The 26,486-nt window shown below is 36.1% G+C and overlaps 1 protein-coding gene across 1 annotated transcript; it reads left to right on the plus strand.

The window, feature by feature from the left end:
* Positions 1 to 527: 527 nt before the first annotated feature.
* Positions 528 to 25,318, plus strand: EDNRA (endothelin receptor type A; the record flags this gene model as incomplete). The annotated part of the gene is made up of 7 exons (XM_079534392.1): positions 528 to 929; positions 10,081 to 10,208; positions 16,725 to 16,923; positions 20,643 to 20,795; positions 22,848 to 22,981; positions 23,352 to 23,460; positions 25,178 to 25,318. The coding sequence occupies 7 exons, from the start codon at positions 528 to 530 to the stop codon at positions 25,316 to 25,318; spliced, it is 1,266 nt and encodes a 421-aa protein (XP_079390518.1).
* Positions 25,319 to 26,486: the final 1,168 nt, after the last annotated feature.

The raw sequence follows: 26,486 nt of genomic DNA on the forward strand, positions 1-26,486 counted from the left end.
ATATAGTGCCTGTAATTATTAATGCAGAATTGGTACCTTACCTTTAAATAGCCAAAATAATAACCTTTCATTTAGTTTAAAATACCACGGAACAGTCTCCAAGGGCTCCCTTTAATGGTATACTTTTCTTTCAAGACTACTTTTTAAAACAAAGCTTCACCCACCATATTTTGTCCTTTCACATACAAATTCTGTGTCCAACTAAAAGGATCCTGCAGGATCTCATTTGTCTTTGTGTCTTGTTAGTGAATTAATGAATGGGGGCAATCTAGATTTCAGAGTAACACGATGATGATGAACAAGTGTTTACATACATGCACTACAGAAAGTGCACAAATACCCTTCTTTCTACCTGATAAATAGGATGTGTTACCCTACTTGGTGTACTGATGTTCCGTTTCTTTTCTTTTTTTTTTTCTTTTTTCTTTTTTTTAATTGTTTTTCTCTGCAGGTGAAAAACTGCTCAGTATTTCACTGAGATACTGAAAAAACCTGCCTCGCTGACTTTGCCCATTTGGGACTTCGTGATGGAAGCCTTGTATTTACGAGTTTCTTTGCTGCTGCTGCTTTTGGGATTTGTCTTCTGTGACAGCTCTGACAGATATGCTACCAATCGGAGTGATGTGGGAATCTACGCTTCCACTTCCTCAGGGATTGAATCCAGCCCACTCCCTGCCACTAGACGGCCCCTGGTATCCAACCAAACTGTCAAATGCTCCCAGCAGACTAAGATTGCTGAAACTTTTAAATACATTAACACAGTGGTATCTTGTGCTATTTTCATCGTTGGAATGGTTGGGAATGCAACTCTGCTGAGGATCATTTACCAGAACAAGTGTATGAGGAATGGCCCAAATGCACTGATAGCCAGTCTGGCACTAGGAGACCTTATCTATATTGTCATTGATATTCCTATCATTGTGTACAAGGTAGGATGCGACAACATCACCTTTTAACTGCAGTTTCCTTACAAGTACACTAGTTCTCTTTGGTTACTTCTCTAAGTAGTAATTCTTTGTCAATGAATAGTTCACTTAAGAAAAAAACACAACTCGCTTTCATTCTATAACAATGTTCTTGCTCTCAGGTCTAACGTCTTCATTTAAAGATGTAGCTCCTACCTACATTCGTGCTATATCAAGTAGCTTTTCATTTATCCTAACTGCTAACAAAACAAATTGTGAGAGTAGACTTTTTATAAGTTGTTCTCCCACTTTATGGGCAGCATATATATAGTATAGGGCTAGTTGCTATTTTTGGAATATTTTATCCTTACTTTATGTTTTTACAGAAAATACTCTGTGATCAGCAAGATTCATGTTATGACTGCAGAGAGACATTGTGTCAGTTACACTGTGAATTAAGGTTTTAATTCAACACCCATAAAAAAACAGATTTCTGAAGTTATTTCAGGGCTAGTAATTATTAATTATATCACAGAACTCTTTTGAAGAATCAAATTTCGTCTGGTTTTCTCAAAGTATAAAAGGGGTCTTCAGCAATTCTGTCCCGCTTGTTCTTTCTCTTTTTAAATTTTACCTTTCATTTTAATCAAACAAAGCCATAAAATGGTGCTTTTTTTCTAACACAATATATGTTTACTAACGTAACATCCCAAAGAGTGGTCAGGCACTGGAACAGGCTGCCCACGGAGGTGGTGGAAGTCCCTGGAAGTATTCAAGAAACATGTAGATGTGGTACTAAGGAACATGGGTTTAGTGGGTGATATTGGTGGCAGGTGGACAGTTGGACTAGATGATCTTAGAGGTCTTTCCCAACCTTAATGATTCCAGGGCAGGCTTGAAGGAATGAAATGAAGTCCTTTTTGAATATATGTATCTCAGTGATGTTAATTTGTTTTAGAAAGTCTTCAAATAATTTTGTAATCCTTCTGGATTATACAAATCCAGAGCTGATGGGATATCAGTAAAAACTTGAGGCATTTCTGACAGTAAACTTAAGTAGCATAATAAATTGACCATTCCTCACATTTTGGCCTTTAGAGATCATAGAAACTTAACTTTTAGGTACATGAATTTTAAACAAAGCAAATTAATTCATACATAAATTTAGATTAAGTAGTGTTCCATGGTTTCCAGTTGGATTTTTAAATTAAAAAAAAAACAAAACATCGGTGAGCTGAATAAAGAAGTATATCTATTGCATAGTGACTTGGCCTGCATTATAACACAGGCGTTGATACAGCAAGATCATAACAGCTTGAAGTCATTAATGAATTAAAAATATGTGTATGTGCATACATTTAGTTTCTATAGAGCCATATAACCAACAGTAACATGCACGACCTGATTCTGATCTTACGGTAGTATAAATTACAGATAAATCTTTAAACTTGGCTTAAACATAGTATGAATTTGAAAACAGGAAAAAGGCTGTTAATCATAATGAACATGATTTAACGGAAATGCTCCTTTCCACTTTCCTGTATCCCATCTGGAAAATACAATGTTCAATTTAATGATAAGATAGCAGAAGAAAATATTTTATATTCTCAAGGTAATGCATATGATTAGCCTTTGCCTGACTTGAGATTACCCTTTGTCTTCCATACCTATGGGATGCTTAATGAGACATGAGATTAGGGTTTTGCATATTTTCATTCTCATTACTAAATTGGATTTATAGCCTGGACTACATCTCCCATAATGCATTGCTGTCTTTATAGATATTTGCTAGGGTACCGTTCTTATTTCTTTGGAATGTTTGATAAGAAAATTGAAGGAAAATATGGCACGTGTTTTTTCCAAGCTAAGTTTGGGAAAGAATAGGTATTCTTACTACAAAATCTTTTCTAACCTTTCAAGAGCTGTGCTGTATCTAAGCATTGAAAGAGAACTGGAAATATGAAATTAATTTTGCCTTTCAGAACTGCCTTTTGATAGTCTTCTGAAAATTCTTAAGGAGTTTAGTTAAAAGCAACAAGCTACATTTTTAAACTCCTTTTATTATTTTGAAATACATTTTTACAGTTAATCTTCTGACGCTCTGTGTGTTCTGAAAGTTCACTAGCCTCACTATAACTTGTATGATGAACTGCGCTATTGAACATGACCATAGACTATATCAAAATATCTTTCTGGACTGCAGAGAAGTATTTGATAATTAAAGGCTGCAAATGAAACTGCAAACCCCTGACATCAATGTATGTCAACTCTTACATGCTACAACTCAGAATTAAAATCGTGATGACAAGCATAAACCTAGCTTTTAGTAGTTTTCTGAGTGCTAGAACATCCAAAATTATTTACTTAAAGATTCTCATATGCAGCCACCTTGTTGTATAAGGTTAGCTGCATGTGTTCTGAAACATGGGTGTGTATGTAGCATTTATAGCGAGTGCTATCACTTTTGCTAAGAAATTATTAGTTACAGGACAATTTTCAAGTTACCCATTCAGTAATATGTCATTAGATTATCATTAGATGTCATTCCTATTTGTATCTCAAGAGATCCTTAAATCTGTGGCACCATTTAGTTCCCCTAGCTGAGTGATAAAATAAAGGATGGCGACTAGAAGTACAACCATCTGAAGACAGTAGTAACAGGAGGAAGGAGTCCATCATTCTGTTACGCAATTAACAATGATGTGACAATTAAAAAAAAAGAAAAAGAAAAAAAGAAAAAAAACAAAGAAACTACATAATTGATGTCAGATACAGATACGGTCACAGATTTTTGCCATTTTTCTCCCCTGTACTATACGGTAGACTCCAGAATTACCAGTTACTTTCTCCAATTACTGTAATTATATGGTGGATTCCCCTTAGCAATTTGTTAAATGGACTGAGATGTTAGTAATATTCACTAGCCTCCTTTGAAGATATTCTGAATATATTTAAGTCCCATCAGGCTTAATTACCTCTAGTATATTCACTTATAGGATCAAATCAATATTAAAATTTGTAACAAATGAGCTTTACTAGAAGGATGCCAATTATAAATCCAACCTAATGGACTGAACAACGCATTCCAACATAATTTCATTTTCAATCACACTTACAGAAACTGGACCCAAATAGTTTTCTCTTAATGCAAAACATACAAATCTCAGATATTCACTATATCAAACCATGAAGCCTCCAAATCAGTGGCAATTACTTATTTTCAGTGAAAAGGAGACTGGGAACTATAGAGTGCTAGGTGCTTTAGAGGCAAGGTTAAGGCACTGAAGAAGAGAGAGTTTCATACCTCCTTTTCTATAATCAGGTGACACAGCACAACCCTGAAAGCTGCTGCATCACCCACATTACCCATCACTGCCACTTGCAGAAATAAGTTAAGTTTGGACTTTGTGTATGATGGTTTATTTAGGGGACTACCTTCTATGAAGAATCTAGCCAGATTACTAAGGCAGGAAGAGCAGAACATGTCCATCCTGGTTGTACTAGACCTTTGGAAAGCCCTTACAGCTGCTGCTGCTGCTATCACTGGCTAGTTTAGCTAGTTTCTCTCCATAGAAAAATCTCTCTTGCTTCTGAAAGAGAAAGTTTCCTGAGCTCATGAAGCTAGTAACATTCTAGGTCCAGGTTCTCATCTTCACAATGTCAAAGTTCAGCATTAAAGAAGTTACTGAGAAGCTTTGAGCAATCTCCACTTCCATTTTTATGAAGAAAAAAAACCAACAACAAAGAACCCCAAAGCAAAAAACAAACAAACAAAAAACCAAAACTTTCTAAATGAATTCTACTTATTGAAAAGGAAACTACATCAGGTTTATGTTAACTTTATCATCTTAAATCTTAATATTCTTAACTCTTTAAGTCATCATATTATAGAAAAGTAAATGAAACAAATAAGCCAGTTTTTAACCTGTTTCATTTTTACATACTTTTCCTTAATTATTTTACCAGTATAACATAAAAGACATCTACCCAGAAAAAAGCATGAGTGTCCACTTTTCAAATAGCTCATCACAGTATTGCTTTCTTTAACAAACTACATTTTCTTATTCATGTTTATGCTTACACTACAGTGTCAATGGCTTCTAAATCTGAGTGGTTCACCTAGAACTCTATAAAGTTAAATGTAAAAGTTAGCTGTCAGTAAGCAGATATTTTCAGCCATAAAGGAAGACTTAGCTCAGGCATTCTTAGTCATGAACACTTTTCAACATCAGAGCAAATGCAGGAGCATTAGAATCATCTCTTCTAGATCACAAGTTATTTGGGTTATCTGATTGCTTTCACTGACAGACTATTATACACAAACAATGCTGATAACCAAGTGTTATGGTTTTATGATTTTTGGTTACTGATATTCAACATCATAAACCATTCCAACCCATAAACTGTTGACACCAAAGATAGCAGGAGGGATTCTGTATACTAACTGAGCAAGTGACATCCACAGTAGTTATAGTTTTGTGCTGAAGTAGTGCAAGGACAAGCCCATAGCAAATCAATATGCACATAAGCACATCTTGCAGTACATATTTCTGAAGAAGAGGAGCACAGCTTGAGAAACAGTCTTAATTAAAAGGATGGGAAGTTAGCCATCAGCACTAAACAACCAGAAAAAAAGAATAAATTCTACTCCGTAAGCAGCACAACATCACAGGGAAGATGTCTAGAGTTTTCTGGAATGCTTTGCTGCTAAGTAGATTTTCGTAATAAATATAAAAATCTTAAAGAGAATGCAAAAACTAGGATTTATGGTTTTCACCTGTTAAGTGAGACAGAAAACTCTCCTTCAAAAATCGAGGCTTTTTTTTCCAGGGCTCTTCAAGCATAATTTATTTTCCCTTGTGTAAAAACTATACATTCCTTTCCCCAGATGCCTAAGAGAGAAAATGATTGCTCATTTTCACTCAGCTGAGTAAAGTGGAAGAATAAGCTATAATAGAACAATAGAGGAAAAAATGTCTTTGAAGTTACTCCTGCATCCCCACAAAACCCTTCTTTCTTCCAGAAGAAACAGTCCATCTTGAAACCCCCTAGAAATTGGAAAGATGACCACTATTGATTTTACCAAAACTAAGAATATATTTCCTGCAAAGAACAGCAGAAGAGATAAAGTTTGTCTTCATGCTTTTAGGTGTAAACAAAATGCTAATAGATAACAAATACAGTAGAAGCCTGAACTATTGAGTCACCTCGATATTCTCAGTGTTAGTCTTGTGTCCTGCACTACCAAAATGTGTCCTGTTCTCCTCTAATTTTCCCATACTCAATGCCCTTCCAAAGTTGAGGACTTTCACCCCAGTAGTGTCAAGAGCAAACAGTGGGAATACTTAGAGGCAGACAGTATTCTCTCTCCTTCACCCTTACAGCTCTCCTCACGTGCAAACTGGTAGAACAGAGCTGAGGCATATATCTGGAGTGTGAAGCAGTCCTAAGGTAGAAATGGATGAGTGTCCTCCTGCAGTGCAATTCTCTTCAGGGCACAGGGTTTGTAGAAAGAAGAGAAAGACTTAAAAGGATGAATTTTTGTGCTGTGAAGTTTCATAGGAACATGAAGGGTCCTGGCTGAGTCACTAAATCAAAATATTGCAACCAAAATACTACAAGCAGAAACACTTCTTTCAAATCAATGAGTCTTACACATTGGAGACAGGAACACTTCAGTCAGAATTAACATCTTTTGTCACTTAATGTCATTAAGTCAGTATCCTCTTGGATGCTTCTATGTGCAGTCAGATTCCACCTGAATTCCAGCTGAAACAGCAGATACAATATTTGGCCCATGCCTTGAAACTGACATACCTAACTGTAGATGACCATTTAAGACAGAGCTGCATTTGCACAGCTCAACATTTCCTACAGGAAACATGTCAAAATCCCATGCGATATGACTCATATTTCATTCTGTGCTATGTTGCAAGGAAAGGACATCACCCAAGAGTACACTAATTTTATAACTCCTACTGCACAGTTAGAAGATGATGGCAGCTTATACAACTAAAAGTCAGAAATCTGCTGTTCTGGACCCTGTACCCATCATTGCACAAGCTGAACAGAAATCAGGGAATAAAAAAAGAGTATTTCAATTCGTCCTACTGAAGACACAGCTGAAACTTGACTGCCAGAGTTGTGCCATCAGAATCACCAAGCACCTGCAGCTCATGAAAGTCAGGAGAGTATCCAACACAGGAAAAAGATCTGGGAAACAGATCTCATCTATCTGCACAGCAATGATGCCAAGCAGATGCAGGAAGAAAAGGAATATGCTAGAGCACTAGTATGTAATTACAGCAGAAAGAGGTGGATATACTAAAACTTTTGCTTTCAACCTCAGTGCCATGAAGAAGAGAAAGAGGACATCTTAAAACACAGTTGTTGAACGAAAGCAGGTTTTAGAGAGTCATTTCACAACCAGCATCCAACCCAGTCCATCTATTTTGGGCTGAGTTTCAGGGTCACCAACTGCCCTTAAACACACATTATCAGCCTAGAATTAGATAAACATTGGATGCATATGAGCATATGCTGATAAATGTTCACGTGGTTAGATTATAACATTCTCTCTTTCAGACTATATATAAGTTGCTAAGGATGCACAGTGGGACTTTATCTATGTTTTGTGCATCATCTAGCATGCTAACAGTGGTTAGAAAATAGCAACAGCAGTAGAATAAAATCAGCTGAGTGACATTTAAAAATCACTGCAAAGGAATGTTCTCAGCACTGCTGTCTTGTTTGTTTCGAGCTGCAGCATTGGGGCAGAGAGGCCACATAAAGGAGCAGAAAAGAGGGGAAACTGCAGCTTTCTGGTCACTTTACTGAGGGTTTTTTTTTTTTTTTTTTTTTTTTTTTTAAGACTGTTGAACCTTGAAATTTTGGTTCTGATTTCAGTGTAAAAATATGCTGTGGACTATACTCTTTTCTGGTACAGGAATTGCTCCACAGTTGAACCTTATGAAATACTCTTAGGCAAATACACAAGGGGAAAAGTGTACTTCCTTTGCCTCAAGTCTTATTTTCAAAACTCCGAGATTCTTTGAGCAGGGTTGCAAAAGCAGAAGCCATTTGACCAATTCATGGGGAACTAGGATACAAGTTAGGATAATTCCTCCTTTCCTTATGGCTTAAGAGAAAAAGTAATCTGCTAGAATTTTACCTCCATTTTGTTTGGATATTAAAACATGCAAAAGCACTGGAAGAGCAAAGCAAGTAGGCCCAGTACTGTATCTTAGTAAATCAGAACTGATTCAGTTAAATTTCTGTGTCTAAGTTTTTGTTCAAAAGGAACGTGCTACTTCCCTCTGAAGTTTCTACATTCTGCTAGAGTAGAAGAGAGGGCAGTGGACTTGTGCTGATGCAAAAATTAGGAAACCACTGACTAAAAATATCTAGAGAAGAAAAAAGCTGGCACCTGATCCAAAGCGAAGATGCATAGCTGATGTGGAATGATAATGCAGGATATGTATGGAAATGATCGCAAAGTTTATCTCAAAAATCAAGCAATTTGATCCTGATCCTAGTGATTTTTATTAAAAATCAACTTGAAAAGAATGTCTAATGATTTGGTACTGGCGGTACTTCAATTACTGGAAAAGTGTAAGAAACAAAAGGAATAAAATACTTTTCATCTTAAAAAAGGAGAGCTTCCTGGGGTTCAGGGAAGATGTGTACATGCTGAAACTGTCATAAAGCTTCCCAGTGAGGAGTAATAGCTAAGTGAACCTTTTTCAAGTACAACACTTCTCTTTTTGAAGATAATATTTGCTTTGTAGTACCAGTTTCATGGTCAGTACAAAGTCTTGTTCATTTCTATTGCTGATGATAAGCTACAGACACAGTCAGTGCACACAAATTCAGGGCTGTTTTCCTGTTGCCACTTGAAGTGTGATTTATAATGACAAATCAGTTTTGGAGCTCTTTATAACAACTGTTAAAGATCAATAAAAGTCTGCTAGAACCTCTTTCCTTGGCAGTGACACTTACTTAGTTTTCATTCAATGGTTCCTGAAAACCATTCACATTTTAACCAAACCCAGATACCAGATGATCACTAACTATTGAGAAAGTGAAGCTGAAATTCCATGTGACTAAAACTGGTGGAAATCCACTTCGGGTTCAGATTGGTCTTTCTTTCTCTAACAGTCTTTCTGCAGCCCCTGGCATTAAATATAGATTCATGCAAGATTTTCTGGCAAAAAGCAAAAATATGCTTTGAAAACATTTGTTCTATTGTTGCCAATCCATCCAGAAGATAATTCTACTGGAGCTTTCAATGTGTTTCACTCAGTCTGTACAGATAAAACCAAAAGAACAGTTCAACAGCTTGCAAACAATCTCATTACATTCATTACAGAAGGTACTGACAGTAGTGAAATGTTCAATTCTACTGATCTATTAACTATCCTCTGGTACAAGGGGATTTGCTTTTGTTAAATACGATTGGCCTAAACTGGAAGACCACTGCAAAGATGGTCCCATTCTGTCTGCAGTGGTACTGATGTCAAATAAGATTCTCAGCTCTCCCTGAGAAAGGAGAGTTCTCAGTATGCAAGAAAAAAACCATACTGATCTAAACTCTAGTCACCCATTCACATCCTTCCAATAGATGCCTTTCTGTTACCACATGTCTGATGCTAGTCCTTTAGAACGTAATACGGAACTAATTGTGTATGTACGCTATTTCCTCCACACGCAGTTAAGAAACTGGCAGCAAATACTGACATGACTTACGGAGAAGTACATTTACATTGACAAGAATCTACTTGCATGTAAACATGGGAATTTGGCTCTGAGGTATTTTATTATGAACTATGAATTATGCTTTGAATGCTTGGTTCTAGGATGTGCTAACTGCAACCACTTCTGAGGGGGTTGAGTTAGGTTTTCACTATTAAATACTAGTGGATGAAGCACATCAACAAAACATCTTGTATCAATACAAGCATAGAAGGTCAACACTTAAGCTTACATTTTCACAGCATTCATTTCATTTTCTACAGCAGCAGTTACTTCCCAGACTCATTCAGCACTAAAGATATCTTTGAGGTATGAAAAACTCAAGATTACAATGATTAGGTTTAAGACAAGAAAGAATTATACTTGTTACATACTTGCTAAAGTATTGTTCAAATATTCTGATTATTTTTTATCTTTCCTTTAGCTCCTGGCTCAGAAGTGGCCTTTTGGAGATTCTGAATTTGGGCAGTTTCTTTGCAAATTCCTTCCCTTTATACAGAAGGCATCAGTGGGAATCACAGTCCTTAATCTCTGTGCACTTAGTGTGGACAGGTATGGTATATTTCACACTTTGGACAGACAATGTAATTGGGATTTCAGTCAGTATTCAATCTTTTTTGCTTTCATATGACACTGTTTCATATTTGAACAGGATCATAAGCTTTAGACTTAAAAATAGTTTTTCAAATCATTAGCACTATACTACAATCACAGCGTTTATTTTTATAACTCATAAAGCCAATTGAATTTATTGAAAAATATACCAGAAATCTGCTCTGATATATTGATGCTGGTAGTTTGAAAATTAATGTTTCATTTAAAAGGGTCTAAGAAGGTACATAAATATTATGGGAGGAAAACAGCTCATTATTACTTTATGCTTTTTTTATGTATACACGTTAAGCAATAGTAGAATGAAAATTCACTTCTCTTAAATCTCTTCATTTTTATTGATCTTGAGTTAACTTGATGAAATTCTAGTCTATAGCAATTCTGAAACACTGATAAATCCCCTCTGCACAATAACACAGAGATGCAAAGATAATTGAAAAATATTAGTTTGATTGTATATGAAAATTCAATATACAAGGTTTACAATGAATGAGAACTTAGTAGTATCTATACCCAAAATACATTTTGCACAAATAAATACAAATTACATTACATGTAATAAATTCCTTATTACATTAGTAACTCATTAAATGAGCTCATTAGCTCAGTAGAAACAAACTCCTCCAGTAAGCGCTCTGTTTCTTTATTAAGTCTGAAAATTGTAAAAATAATTCTACTTCTCAAACAATGTCTGCTCAGTATAAAATACAACGCCAAAGACTACTCTAGATCAAACACATATGAAACTTACAGTTTCTTCACAGAATTCTCACCAATGCAGCTCACCAACATTTCACTAGCTATAGTCCTATGACTACACATATTTTTAATAATTGGAATTCAGCTGAAGCTGTCTTTTTGTATACGAATCTATTTCTATAAGCAATCTTTTGCTAATCCTTACAAGAATCAAGTGCTATTCCTACTTGAGTATAAAATCTTGTATGTGATCAGACTCAGATTGCTTTATCTCATCTAAACTGCATACTTCACCAAGGACAGCTGATACTACTGTAATACACACCTACAAGAACATGTATCAGAAAACAGGTATGCATAGCCAGTGTCTTGTCGTGGCTAACACAAAGTGAATCTGGGTTAAAGTGACATTAAAGTAGGATCTGAAAGCACCTTAAGCAAATTATGTTAGGCAGTGGAGCATCAGTCATAGTCACAACACCACAAAATTCTAGATCAGCTATTACATACCTTTTAATAAAGAAAATGAGTAAATATAGACTTGTGAGCTGCTACAGCAGGACTGTTCCTGGTCTATCGGCTACTTTTACATTTTGTTTTTATTTTTTTGCCATAGAAAAGCTCCTGAAAATGACATTATTTACAGCTAGTTTGTGTGCATATGTATGGGATTGCATTCCGCAGCATAGAAATAGATGGAATCAGTTGCTATAATGAACTCAGAGCTTTATAGCTTTGATAATTGTTGACTCCCTAGCTCTCATTTGTAGACCACAGCCTTGATTTAGAACGTTTGCTCTTTCCTAAAGGGACTGGTCCCCTTGTTAACTGCATGCTACTGAAACTCTACTCGCTATTAGTTCCCCCTTACACAGAACAGCTTGCTCTAACAGTGTGGTAAAATTAACTGTATATTCCCAAGGGAAACAATGTCCACTTACACATGATCTCAAGAGGATGGCAAAAAACACCAAAAGAGTCATCATCTTTCAGAGGAAGTTCACATTTATTTCAGATGCCTCTCAGGCATTTTTAAACTCCGGGTCATGAGGATGATGATAGTTTGACTTATTTCTAAACAGTCCCTGACTGCGATGAGGAGAAAGGATATTATCCTTCCTGAACTTTTACTTTTGCTTATATCTTAGACATAACAATTTTGATGAGAAGACGGTTTTAAGAAGAGTCAAGATAAGGATATCACGTCATAAATAGACACTCTCACTTCTTCTGCACAGAAAATTCATAGGACACTCAGCTTAGTTGCTTTCATCTGGACCAACTTCCAGTGAGTGTAGTAGATAGTCAAGATTGCAATACCAAAGAAAAGCAACATAAGCCTTACTATATTAAGAGATATTAGATTAATATCAATATATTAACGATTCGTAATTTTAATTTTTTTTAATTATTCACTTATATTGCAGTCAACACACAGTGAGCTATCTTCAGAATGAGGAACTGCTGTTATCTCTAGGAGCAAAGAGGAATAGATCAATATCAGCAGAGGCATAAAATGCTAACCTCGAGAGTAACCACTTCTCACGTACTTGATCAAGTACTGAATGACTTTTCTACTGCTTTTCTCCTTTTATAAAGGCCTGGTATGACTTGCAGAACCGAAATACGTTGTACTAGTGGGTCGTTAGAATATCTAATTTTAATGCAGTCAAAAGAAATGGGGAAACAAAGTCACTTTCTCCAAAAGACAACAAGCTTGAGAAATGATTGGCTACAGAAAACTTACAGGCCATGATTTAATTTTCATATGCTCCTTGATTTCATTTCACAAGGCCCACAGCACATTCTCTTTTCCAATTGTGATTAGATTCCACTATGGTAAAAAGAACTTCCAAAATATTCCAGAAACAAATCTAAGTCACAGCTGAAAACATAAGCTTACAGCTTTAATGAGGCTAACACTGAAAGGCTAATTAGAGTTCAGGAACTATTTTTTATCAAGGAATGGTGAAATCATGGAGAGGGTGTAAAAAAAAAAATCAACAAAAAAAAACAAATCAGTAATTACTCAGAGGCCTTACAGATCTCAGAAATGATACTGAAGAAGCCACTTCAATATTATGTCCAAGTTCTGAAATACAGATGATGCATCAGTTATTCTTGAGCTCTTTAGCTTTGCAAAAAAAGATATAATGTAAACCTATTAATCAAAGTTTCAGCCAGACATACCCAATGAAAATAAATGACACGTGAGGGAATTGACAATAAGAAATCACAAAGAAAAGGTGAAGGTGTGTTGCTTTTAATTTTGTCAGGTCAAGACAAGATGCCATCTGTAAGACACGCTTTAAAGAAGTTATAGCTGGGTAGGAGTGTAAAGTATTTAGTTTTATGTAGTGTAGATACTTCATGATGCAATAATCCCTTGTCCTCAAATACTGTGCATCTTCAAATACAAGTAGCAAGATAGCCTGCAGGATCCATGAAAAGCAAGCTGGAATTAATAGATAAGAATAGAAGAAAAGAGAAGAAACAGAGAGGAGAGAGCAACTGAAGGGCACAATATACTCAAGTTGACAGCATATGCATGAGCAGTAAAAAACAAAACAAAAAAAGAAGCCACAGCACTAAACATGGAAAAGGAAATGACATGGAAAAGAGCTGAACACTTTAGACAAGGTTGGAAAGAAAAAGCAAACAAACTAAAAAGATAAAATAAGATAAAATAAATTTTAGATTGAGGAATTAAATTTATTTCAGTTCTGTGGCAGACATCCTATATTATTATTTTTTTAAATGGGAGGGAAATAAACCCAGCAGTATTTTCCCATTCTTAATTATGGGATCTTTGTGCCTATACAAAGATTATGCAAATAATAAAACCTACAGAACACCCACTTGAAACATTTTACTACCAGAGTTTTTGAAATCACTGTTACAGCAATAAGCAGTGACCAAGTAATTGCAGGTTAGTACATACTCAGGAAATTCTGATCTAATTAGTAAGCTGCTTATCCTTTAGCTGAAACCATTCATAACATTTTTCAGTCAGCGGTTCCTCATTTGCTGGTTATTTGAAATGTGAACTAAAAAAAAAAAAAAAAGACAAGATGTATGATCCAAACCCTTGCTGCTGTGCACACTGATCTTCTCCTGTTCAAAGCAGACATAACTTGAACAGAACAGGTACAAAAAAAATTCAAGAATGAAAAGAATTAGATTCACGATTTACATCTTCTTTGTATTCATTTACATAGCCGCACAGGCAACACAGCACAAAAAATCATTTCTTATTTGAAAAAAATGTAGTCCACAGTCTCGTATTTAAGAATATCATTCAAGGATGATGGGATAGTACCACGCACTGCAGCTGACTGAACTGATTGCAAGGTTGCCAGTTAGCAAAGAATAAACTGCACATTTGCTGCTCTATTTTCAAAGTTTACTTAGTACAAATACTGAGTATTTTTGGGAATACTCCATAGAATATTGCATTTAGTAATTAAAGTTAAAATTTGATATTTGATGAAGTGAAATATAAAAAGATCACTAATTATTCCAAATTTAATTTGTATTTTAATATCAATATGTGAGAAGATCTGATGATAAAAATTATTCTCTCAATTATTTTAGCATAGCTTGTTTCAATAATCTCAGAATACCGTTCTCATAGACTTCCTCTATGTGAGTAAATTATTGTCTCCCTCCTGAGATCTTTTAGGAGATAAAAACAAAAACCTCTAAATGTATTCTTAATTTGCAAATCCACAATACATTAGTTTGCTTTGGTGTGTTCAAAATCTTTATAAATACCTTTCAATTAAAATGTTGCACTAAGAATCTGTTTCTAGTGCACCTGTGACTGTGCTGTGTATGATCTTACCTTAACTCTCAAAGTCAAGGATTCAAATCTGTTTACTGCAACCATTTTAACACACACTTTCCAGTGACGTTCTGTAATAATGCCTTCTGAAGACTTTACGAGGGCCTGATCTTGCATTTCTGCATCTTTTTCCTTCTAATGTAAAGGATACGTGGGATTTAATTCATGTGTTTCATCCTGATAATGAGCACAATTACAAAGAAAAAAAAGGGGGAGAGTGGGGTGGTGACACGGGAAATCAGAAGAAATGCTGTGTATGTGAATCTACAATGTTAATCTAGTATTTTGATTAGAGAAGAGGTGTGGTTGCCGCTAATAACAATAGCCTATGCCCTACACCCTTCACCAGTTTTATCCCATCAGAAGGTCTTCACTGCTTCATTTCAGAAATTCAAACTCCAGCCATTCTCAGTACAAAGTGTCTTAATCCAGAGTTCTCAGCTACTCTTTTCCTTAAACTCCTGCCATCCTTAAGCCCATATCAACACTTTGACTTCCTGCAATCATAATTCTCTCTCCTCAGCTAAAGACTAGTTCTACTAGAAGCCCATGTAGCATTGTAATTCAAAATGAGAAAGTGCTATTACTTTGTGAAAATAAACACAGTTTAGAAATTGTGATATTGCCAATGACAGAAGGCTCTCCAAAACGCTTTTCAGATTATTACAAAAACAAAACTGGTGTTTGTTCTTTCCATGACTTTTAGATGGTTATCTTTGCTAAATTTCTGGAAAGGCTAAGTAACTTGTTTGCTGCAGCTATGAGTAGATAACAATCAAATCCGTTACTGAAAATTTAATTTATGGACTGATACGTCCATAAATTAAAGACTTTACTACATTCCTATCAGTCTTCTCTCAATAATTTTTGAACCTTTTGATCAAAGCTGACAGAGAGGTTAAGTTTCAAAGCTAATAAATTCCTACAAGATCCTTGAAATCTGGCAGAAAAGTAGAAGTGAAAGACCTGCTCAGTTCCCTTAATGGGGGAAAAGCTGCAGCCTGTAACAAGAATCCAGCATGTGAGGGACAGGGAAGGGAAAAAGGGGAAGAGGAAAAGAGAGAATGTTGCAAGTGCACTTGCTATATTTGAAACTTTTTAGAATTCTTACTTTTTATGTGAGTTACAAGCTGTTGCATTCATACAGCAAAGCTGGTTTCAGTAATTCTAGACTTTTTGTGCTGTTGTGTTTTGCTTTTTTTTTAAAAACAAACAAACAAACAGAAACTTAGTACCTAGGGGATAAAGTTGTGGAGAAAACTGCTACTTTTGGCATGAACACCCTTCTTAGTCACACTCTTCATTTTCTCATAAGAAAGGTAATGCAGGGGCTGAGATTACTGCCAGAAGGATATAACTCTGTTGTAGTCTAAGGCCAATATAGAACGTGCCTCATAAAAACAGTATTTTAGCACTGTGTAAATAAATACATTTTCATGTGATGAAGAGTATTTTAACAATATTTCACTGGATGCCAAGCTGACCACTTCAGACAGCACTGCTGTTAAGTTGAGGCAGCCGAAGAGTATAGTTGCCTTACATTTTTATAACAGCCATTGCATTAGAAATTGTTTTCTGCTGTAACATCACCTGAGCTAGCATAAAATACAGTCTGCCCTCACAGACTTCGCCTACTTTAATTAGTAACCATAAGAACAGTCCATATAGCAGAATGCCATACAATCATGTGCCTTAGCCTAACAATTGCATCCAACTCTTTACTATCCACTCCCTGATGTGCTCTACTGGGTATCCAGGTGGCTGGACAGCAGAGTTCTTCGAGTAGGCAAGAAGAACAAGCAACATAAAGTTAGGATGTCAGCTTTGGGATTTTACTTGATATATCAAACTGAAGCAAAATGTTTGAATTTGAGGAAGAAAAAAGATTGGAAATTAATGCCTGTCTCTTGCAGGTATAGAGCAGTTGCCTCCTGGAGCCGTGTTCAGGGAATTGGAATCCCTATGATCACTGCTATTGAAATTTTCTCCATTTGGCTTCTGTCTTTTATTCTGGCTATTCCAGAAGCCATTGGTTTTGCTGTGGTACCTTTCAGATACAAAGATGAAAGTTATGTTACCTGCATGCTCAACCCTACAAATAAATTTATGTTGGTAAGTAACATCCTTTCCTCTCTTTATAAATTAGACACTTAACATGCACTTTGTTAATCTGTTAAGGTGCAAAATGTATTCTGATATGTATTGGTGCAAAGAGGGTCTTCAGTCTACAGGTATCAGCCCTCTGCTTTCATTCAGAAAATATCAAATGTGACTTTACAACATCATTCACTGCTAAGGATTCTTAATAAAGAAATCTGCAATTAGGGCCTAATTATAGAACAACCAAGAATGTCACAGCCCTAGGAGGCATTGTGTTTCCAGGTATAACACATCAAAGCTCTAACTTCATTTTTTCCTATTAAAACACGTGTCCAAAATCAGAGAATCGTCCCTTCATTTATCAGAAATTACAGTTATGAAATTGACATATGTCCAACCTAGGTAGCTGTGGCACTGTTAGCTGTCACCCAAGCACTGCAACTCAAGAGCAAGAGAAATACTCAAGTACACACCAGGATTCTTAGGCAAATTTCATAACCCTCCGCCTCTGTACTACTGCACTTTTCCAGTCGCAAATATCCACATTAGCTTGTTCAAAGCACGTCAGATGAGCAGTCACTACAGAGTTAACCTATCTACTGCATAGAGGGATAGTGAGTTTCTGCTTGGTCTTACCCTCAGAAAAAGGAAAAGAAACACCTTCTTCCCTGTAAACCCAAGGAAGGGCCATTCTTCATTCACAAATTAATTTTTTTTAGAAGTAGCAAAAAAAGGATTTGTTATGTTTTGTTGCAGGTAATGCAAGATTTTGAAGGAAACTCCACAGTTTTCTTGACCCAGAATTTTTCATGACAAAACTGTTTTCCGTTTTCAAATGCCACATACTTGTACTTTTACTGGATCTTGGGCTAGATCCAATGTAACCTCACGTGGCTTGGGTTAGAACTGAGAAGGGTGAGGCAAATGAAACGAGGACATGTATAAAAATAAATAATTAGCATATAACATGTATAAAATAAATAATAAATAAAAAGGGTGCAGGAATTGTGTTTGTCAGTAGAATACCATCAACTTTGGCAGGGTTCCACAGGCTGCAGGGATGTCAGAAGCAAGAGAAAACAAAAGCAAATCTCTAGTGGAAATAATACAGGTGAAGAGGAAGTGAAACTATTCAGAACTTGTACTATATTTCTTAACTGCACAGACAGCATGGCTTGCAGATAGTTAAAAGTATGCTTTACTGCAGTGAGTGTAAGTCTGTGCATTTTTAATAGCAACTTTTCTCCACAATTGTGGTTGGACAATCTGTACTTCCTCTCTCCCTGAGAAAAATGTTTTATGTTTTTCTCATCCTGTTTCTCCAAAGCACAGTAGTTCAGGTCCCACATAGGCACAGTAATGATTATTTTTCTGATCCTAATGTAGTTAGTAGAACGGCTTGGCTTGTTTTGCATATTGGCAGGAATTAGTATCTTTTTTTTGCTCAGAATAATTCAAATATCTAAATCACTCCATGCCAGTTTGATTTTTAAGGATATAAATCAGCATTTAGGTTCAAGCTGAGAATAAATGTTGAATGCATCAGTCAAAAAAAGTGTTGTGTTTCAATGTAATCCAAGCAAGTAGAAACAAGAGATTAAAATGGAAATATTTTAACCTTAAATATATTCACTAACACAAACATCAAATAAGCAATTACTGAGCTTAGGGAAAGGCTTATGATTAACTTTTTTTTTTTTTTTTAATAGGTTAATTCATTCCATTTTAAAACTATTCTTGAAGGACTATAAAGGTTCATGCTAGACCATGATTCCCTAGAGGCTGAGTGCACTAGGAAACTTGTTTAAAACGCACATTTCCTGTAGAAAACTAGTTCCATGTGGGCTTTCAAGAAAAACAAAAGAATGCCTAGTTCTCTTAAATCAACCCAGTTTTGTGCTTTGATGTAAGCTTCGACCAAGTCAGATTCCATAATTAACCATTTGCAGACATTTCTGTGTAGGATTTGTTACTTCATAGTCAGGTTTTTGTACAGAATTTGTGTATTGGTCAGGGTTGTGAAACAGGACTGTGAATGCATTGGCTGACATGCAATACTCACGAAAGCTGGTTAACAAATGACAAAACTTATTCCTTTTAAACATAGTGTGGATTCACACAGTACGCATTTTACTGTACTGCCCAACTAATATGCTTCTAGTCTAACCCGTAGGAATTTCCCACAGAACGGGCAATTGCTCCATGTATTTGTAATCCTTTTCTCTGCAGGAGGAGTGGTAATTAGATTTCCCCTCAGTACAAACTCTTAAAATACGAGGCATTTTGCTTTCTGCTTTTCTGCTGGCAGAAACTCATGTCTCAGCTGGGAAAATGCAGCCCTAGAGGAGTGTGTAACTATGCATTAGACTGCAGCCCCTCCTCGTGCAGGGATGAGGTTACAATGAGGAGGAAAGAAGCTAATGAGCACAGTTCAAGATGCCTCTAGAGCAGGGCTGTGGCCTAGATACCACAGCATACTCTAAATTAACAAGCTTAGTAAGCAGATAACTGTTGGGTTTAGATGGAGACAAATAAAAGCCATTTCCTTTTTCCTCAGTAAATCAAGTCTCTGATGCAACTACAGCAGACTAAGAAACGAACACTACTAAATACTAAAGATTATTGCATTGCATTTGTTTCCTTCATCTTTCAAAGTTTAGTGCCTTTCAGCTTTAAATGTAAACAAGATGTCAAAGTTTGACTTCTTCAAACAGGATCTGTATAATCCTCAGTTATTAGCATTTTGACATTTGGTGTGGGAACCATCATGTTACAAGAGCACATCCGCTAGGAATAAACAAGCTTGAGGAAAGATCAGGAGAAAGAAGGTTCCCTTTTACACATAGTCATCTCAGTGACTAATAATGTAGAGACAGGAAGTCTTTAAAGAGTCGTATGTCAGTGCACAATTTTGGCTGTGCATGAAGTTTAAGAATTAAGATACAATAATGTTTTTAGCCTGAAAATAGCCTACAGAAAATAATAATTTTAAATATTGTTTCAAATATGCTGTTTCCCATAGTGCATAAATTGTTAACTTAAAACACAACTAGCATTTAAATTACACAGGCAAATATGGATACTCTATCAGTTCCTTCAGGGTCCTGTCACAAAAGTCAAATGGTATGCAAGGCACATGAAGGGTTAAAAGTAACTGTACCAATAGAAGACACCAGTCCTAAGCTTTGCATATATCAAACACCTACAGAGAGGCTTCTATCAGCCCTACGTATAAACAACCAACTACCAGCGCTTTCACTGATAAGGAAAGGTGGCTTAAGTTACAAAACACTTTGAATTTTCCTTTTTTGGAATAAGAGCAGAAGCTGCAGAGGTAAATGGCATTTCCTGAGACAGGCATTTAGAGATATTTGTTATCTCACACTCAGTGTCTACATTGCTTGTACATCATACTGAAGTTGGAGCTGAACTCCTTTTCTTGAATAAGTATAAAGCTTCAGAAAACACAATCGAAATTAATTTCTTCCCATACAAGACAGATTGCAACAAGGGTATAGGCAGATTGTCACTGAGGTAAAATAAATGTTTACAATGCCACAATTCACACGTTGATGTTGGTCCGAAGTATATCCAACTGATAAAGTTGACATAATTTAGGGCCGTTCGCAAATAGACGCATACAAGCATACTAACTTTCAATTTCCCGTATCTTTGTGGTACTTTCTATTGAATCACATAAAAATACTTTCTCTTTTCTTTACCTTATCTAGTTTTACAAAGATGCAAAGGATTGGTGGCTGTTTGGCTTCTATTTCTGCATGCCGCTGGCGTGTACTGCCATCTTCTATACGCTAATGACTTGTGAAATGTTAAACAGAAGGAACAGCAACTTGAGAATTGCTCTCAGTGAACACCTTAAGCAGGTAAATATTAGGACCACCAATGTTTGAAAATACTATTCTTCTGTCTTTGGGTTAATTTAGAAATGTTTCTATGTTTGAATAAGTTACAGAAATAGGAGGTGAGGATGTTAACTATTTCTGATGTTAAGGTATTCAGTCCATCCTGGAACACAAGACTAAATCGTAACATAAAGAGATACTAAAGGCAGCTCAAGAAAGTAATTGGTGTATTTCTTTTCTTAAGAAAGTGTGATGGTTGTGTTCTCCCGTTCGTTAATCTTTGTAACTACAAAGATTTTCAAATAAAATTTTTCTTGCCTCGTTATTACTACATGAGTCCTTCCTACTTTGGCACACTTTGATATGCAATTTTAGGTTCATATGAAAAGCCGCTCTAGAGTAACTTAGTTTAGAATAGACATTTTTTTTCAGTCTTACTGCGCTGTGGCAGTTACTATTGCTGTAGCTTCACTGCTTTGAAAAGTGCATTAAGACTAGGACAAACAAACGATCACAAAGTCACTCGCAGAACCGTCAGTTCTCACTATGATGTTTTTGCAGCACTGTCTGATTTTTCATTCCTAACTGAAATTTAAAAAACAACCTGTAGTTTTTTCTCTGCAGTTAGTCAGACAAGAGGGTATAATATTAATTTCAGCCCTTCAAATTTGACTTTGTTCCAAATTCCACATTTACAACTATGAATCCCTAGAGCAGTTCTCTCTAGCTGAGCGAGCTCTTTCAGAGATTCCTTCTCTGCTGCCACATTTCAGAACAGGGCAGATCAGAATGATCTCTGCCTTTCTCAGATTTTCCACCTTCTCCCCCTATCAGAGCCTAGGACTCACAATTCAGCCCATCCTAGGGCCACACAAGACTACTCTACCCATTAGAAGGACAACGGTATGCTCAGGGGAATCTGCCCCCCAGCTTTCACAACTGGATAAGCAGTGCCAGCACACTAGTTGGACTGGATCCTGGAGGATGAATTTATGCCTCTGTTTACCAGTACTCACCCCTTTGTCGCTTTTTGTCCTTCTTTCTTTCTTCAGTCTTGTCCACATTATTTTCCAGTTACATTTCTTCTATTTTGATAACAACTGCTTTATAAGAAAGAAGAAACACTAATAGTGCCTAATGAGACTTGCTCATACACTCAAGATTCTTAATAACAACCTCGAAATGCTTACTCCTGTCACATTACAAAGACAGTTCTAGAAGTGGTATTCTTATCCCCACTTAATCCTCTTTATCAAATCCACACCTGCCAAAGAACGCTGGTAGACATCGCCCAAAATCCACTAATACATCAGTAAATCTTGAAAGTTGTGTAAAATATCCATTAAATATAATTTTTTTCCTAAGCATTGAGATTAAGCTGTAATACAGACAATTCTGTAATTTTGCTTGTAGAAAGAATCCGTAAGAACATCAAGATCACATTGCAAGGATAACAATAAAATTATAATACTGTGCAGCACCCTCCTATGCGGCAGGATGTGTACCAAATATAAGATATCATGGAGAATGATATCCTGACTAAATACATTGTACAACAGAATTATTATTGCCAATTGATTTGGGTGCCTTGAGTTTACAAATTACTTCACATTAAGGGTTACCTGAAAGTGTTTTTATCAAATAGTAGTTATCTCAGTTTCCATCATACACGAAAAAAATTTCCTAGAGAGTATGTATGTTTTTAAAGAAAGAGATTTATCTGATAAACTGCCAGAAAAGTAGTCCACTGGAGACGAATAAGAAAGACTGGGAAAGCTGTCAGGTTTTGGAATGCTCAGCAGTGGATATTGTTAGCCTAACAACTACTAAGTCCTGACAATGCCCTGTATGCTCCAGCTGTGCCAGTTTCAGTGATGAGCAGGTAATGTAGAGGACTGCCAGAGTTAAATACAGAGCAAGACTCATTAAAAAAAAGTTCAGAGGCATCAGGTGGTCTGGAAGCTGCACTTTCCTTGCATGCTTATCTAAATAATTTAACTTTACTGCTAACATCACTACAGTCTCTTATCAGTATGAACTAGACACTAAATCATTATTATCTTATTTTTCTAGCGTCGAGAAGTCGCAAAGACAGTTTTCTGTTTAGTAGTGATATTTGCTCTTTGCTGGTTCCCCCTCCATTTGAGCCGAATTTTGAAGAAAATGGTATACAATGAAAGAGATCCCGGCAGATGTGAACTGCTCAGGTACTTCATTTTCCATATCAATAACTTATTTATACTCAAAAAATACATCATGTCATGCATTTGAATATTATGTGAGAAATGTCACTGTACATGCAACTTCATTTTATGATTTTTCAACTACACCCATTTTCAGGTGGATGTTCTTATGGCGTAGCATAATTACAGTAAATACTATAAATATTGCCATTGTAATCTCTTTCCTGGGGCTCTTGAATTTCTGTGAGACTGCCCGCTATAGGTATCTCATGATAAAAGGTAACAGAGGTGAGAAAGAATTTGTTTCTGTGACAAAAGAGATTGCAAACAGGAAAAGATGTATGCTTCCACAGCATATGAAGAACGAATTTTGATTTCTTTTTTTGTCATCTAGTTTCTTGCTGCCATTGGATTATATCAGCATCAACCTGGCAACTATGAACTCTTGCATAAACCCAATAGCACTCTATTTTGTGAGCAAGAAGTTTAAAAACTGTTTTCAGGTAAGATCTTTCTGATACTATGTCCAGCTAATAAATAGTATTCAATCACTCAGCTGTTATCTTTCTTCCTCACCTAGGCGGAGAGGCATGCAAATGAATGACTAAGTTGTCACCAGCTAGCAGGTCATACTGCAGACATACAAAACTCAAAGAGGAAACTGTCCACTTTATCTGAAATGCTAGATCAGTAAATAAGTCTGACACAGTCTTCACATGTAAACAATCAGCAAGATAGACACGCTCTTGTAAGTGGTGCTTATAAGAATGTGACCTGTATATTAAATAGAATTCAGTTGATACCCTAATTCACTGCTCTAGACGAGCAAAAAAGACATTTATGTAGGGCACTAGATCTGACAGCAGTTAAACAATCCCAACTAAAGTTTTCAGACTTTTATATCAAAGCAGGCACTTCAGTTGACCTTGGTAAGTAAATAAACATTATGGCTGCATTCTTCCAGTTCCTACACTGGAAAACATATTTTAAGGCTAAAATAACTGTGACACCATGCCTCTGCAAGGCCATAATGACAGAAGGAAAATGAGAGCAAATAGTGCTATAGGGTGGTGAGAGGGAAAAGGAAGACATAGTTCATCTGCAAAGAAAAACAAAGACAGAGCTGTACTACAACACTTTCCGAATTCAAATAGGCGACACAGAATATCGAAAATAATGTAATAAATGATCAAAGTAGGGAATACCTGTTTGTCAGGGGAGTATTTACACATGGCTAACATGAAATCAGCTTTGGTTTTGATGGTCTCCTACTTCATTTGGGAACAGTGGAGAAGGTAACATGTGTTGACCTGACATCAAGTAAAAGTAACATGGAGGTTCTTCATATCATTACAACATTTTTTTCCCTTTGCTCTTCCAAAAGAAAACACCACCCAACAATTCTGAGTAATTTTCAGATATGATTTGATCCTTTCCAGCTTCTTATTATAGTTTCCCTTTCCCTTTCTAGTACAACATGATCATTTCAGCCAATCTCTCAATTTCATATTCAAGCTTAATATTCTTCCTCTGCTGATATTTTACATCCCCACCCACACATAGATAGTACATGTATCATACGACTGGCCACATCCTTCTCCAACACTTCCTGATAATTTTGCTCAGAGATGTTATGGATTTACTGCTATTACTGCCACTGCTCCTCTGAGGAGCTAACTCTTCTTCCTCTAAAGCAAAGCTTCCATCTTCATAGAGTTAAGCATTAGTTTCTGCAAAAGGACAGGAGAAAAGCTGAAGAGTAATTCCTCATCCTTTCAGGTGAGAAAAGGGGACATCTCAGCCAGTGATTACCTTCTTTTTGTTTACTTTCTGTTCTTAAAGGTGAAAAACGATACAGAGCTCAACATACTCACCATCCCTTTTCCTAAACAATTTTGCCTTCTTCCAAGATGCGAGAAGAGACCTAAGTCTCTTTTCTCTCTTACATTTTATTTGAAGTGCAGAGGGAAAAACCACCACCCAACTTCTACATTGTTTCCTGTGAAAGCTGTTTTCAAGTCAAAGGCAAAGGACAGGCCTACGTGTAACTTTGTGCCTATAAACCATTTGCAGTCATAGGGTAAAAATTTTGCTCACATGCGCCTATCACTCACTCAGTGAGAATCCTCTGTTCATTTCAAAATAAAAAGTATTGTTGGCAGTGTTTACAGAGCTGACAGATTTGCGATAACTTTTTTTTTTTTTCTCCCAAATTTTCAGTCATGTCTTTGTTGTTGCTGCTCCCAATCAAAAAGTTTAGCGACTTCAGTGCCCATGAATGGAACAAGCATCCAGTGGAAAAACCAAGAATTAAACAATCACAACACAGATCGAAGCAGCCATAAAGACAGCATAAACTGAATACTAAGGACTCTGACATCAATAAGGAAAATAACTATCACAACAAAGTTGTTTCTACAAGAAGCCTAATGAGCGTTCCATCATCAATTCAGAAGTGTACATCCTCGTAGCTATCTCTAGAGTTGACAGACTATAGCTGTGATGCTTTGTGAACTGAGATCTACTGGATGGTAATTCTGTCTCTGAGAGTTATGACGAGTATGAAACCTAAAAAATGACATGACCCATACAGGTGGTTTGCTCTTCTGAACCAAGCAGAAACTATCCAGTGTTTAACTGGTACATCAGTCTTCTTACCTGATTGTCACTAAGAATTATCACTACAGAATTCTTCTGAAAATATCTAAGTGGAACCTGTGTATATTTCCTCTCTGCCCATTTGTCTTTCAACTTCTGTTTTTGTGGTGGATATATTCCATGCACCACTACATTTCTCGTATTGTCATCAGTATTTTTATTCAGATTTATTTTGGAAAATGTTTTGTTCCACATCAGTATGTTATTTACTTATTGTAACATAAGTCATGATATCAGCTGGGCAGCTCACACTTATAGCACTTGAGTACCCAAAAATAGGAAGAAACCATACAAAAGAGCAATGACATTTGGCACTTAAGCACAGATTAATACCAAAAAAGAGGTACTAATAATGCAGTACTGTGCTGTGTTATTTATTTTAAAGCTTTGTACAAAATAAACAATTTATATCAGAAAATGAATAAAAGATGTCCTCAGACAGGCTTACATCTTACAATGTGTTTTCAATTAACCTGTCATGTTAATTCGTAAACTATATTAACATATTAATCTACTTAGACTTATAGCTGCTTTAAATCTGTGTCAAAATGAGTCACTGGAACACAGTGAAATATTAATAAACCTGTTCAAAGAGATCTGAGAATATGATTACTTCCATAGCAACTGTGCATAACACTACTTACACATGGTGAACAAGAAGCTACTAAAGTCATAGCCAACGCAGAACTGTGGAAGTCCATAAGAGTTGGATATGCACACAGGTATTTTGTGCCATTTGCTTACAGAGGTTTTTTTGCCTTACTCTCACCACGTTCAAAGATTTTAACGAGGTTTGACAGAATTGTTAACCAAAAAATGCTGTTAATAATATATAGAAAAATTTGCTTGCATACATATAAACCAGTATTTT

The sequence above is a fragment of the Tetrao urogallus genome (assembly GCF_951394365.1).
Source record: "Tetrao urogallus genome assembly, chromosome: 4".
NCBI lineage: Eukaryota > Metazoa > Chordata > Aves > Galliformes > Phasianidae > Tetrao > Tetrao urogallus.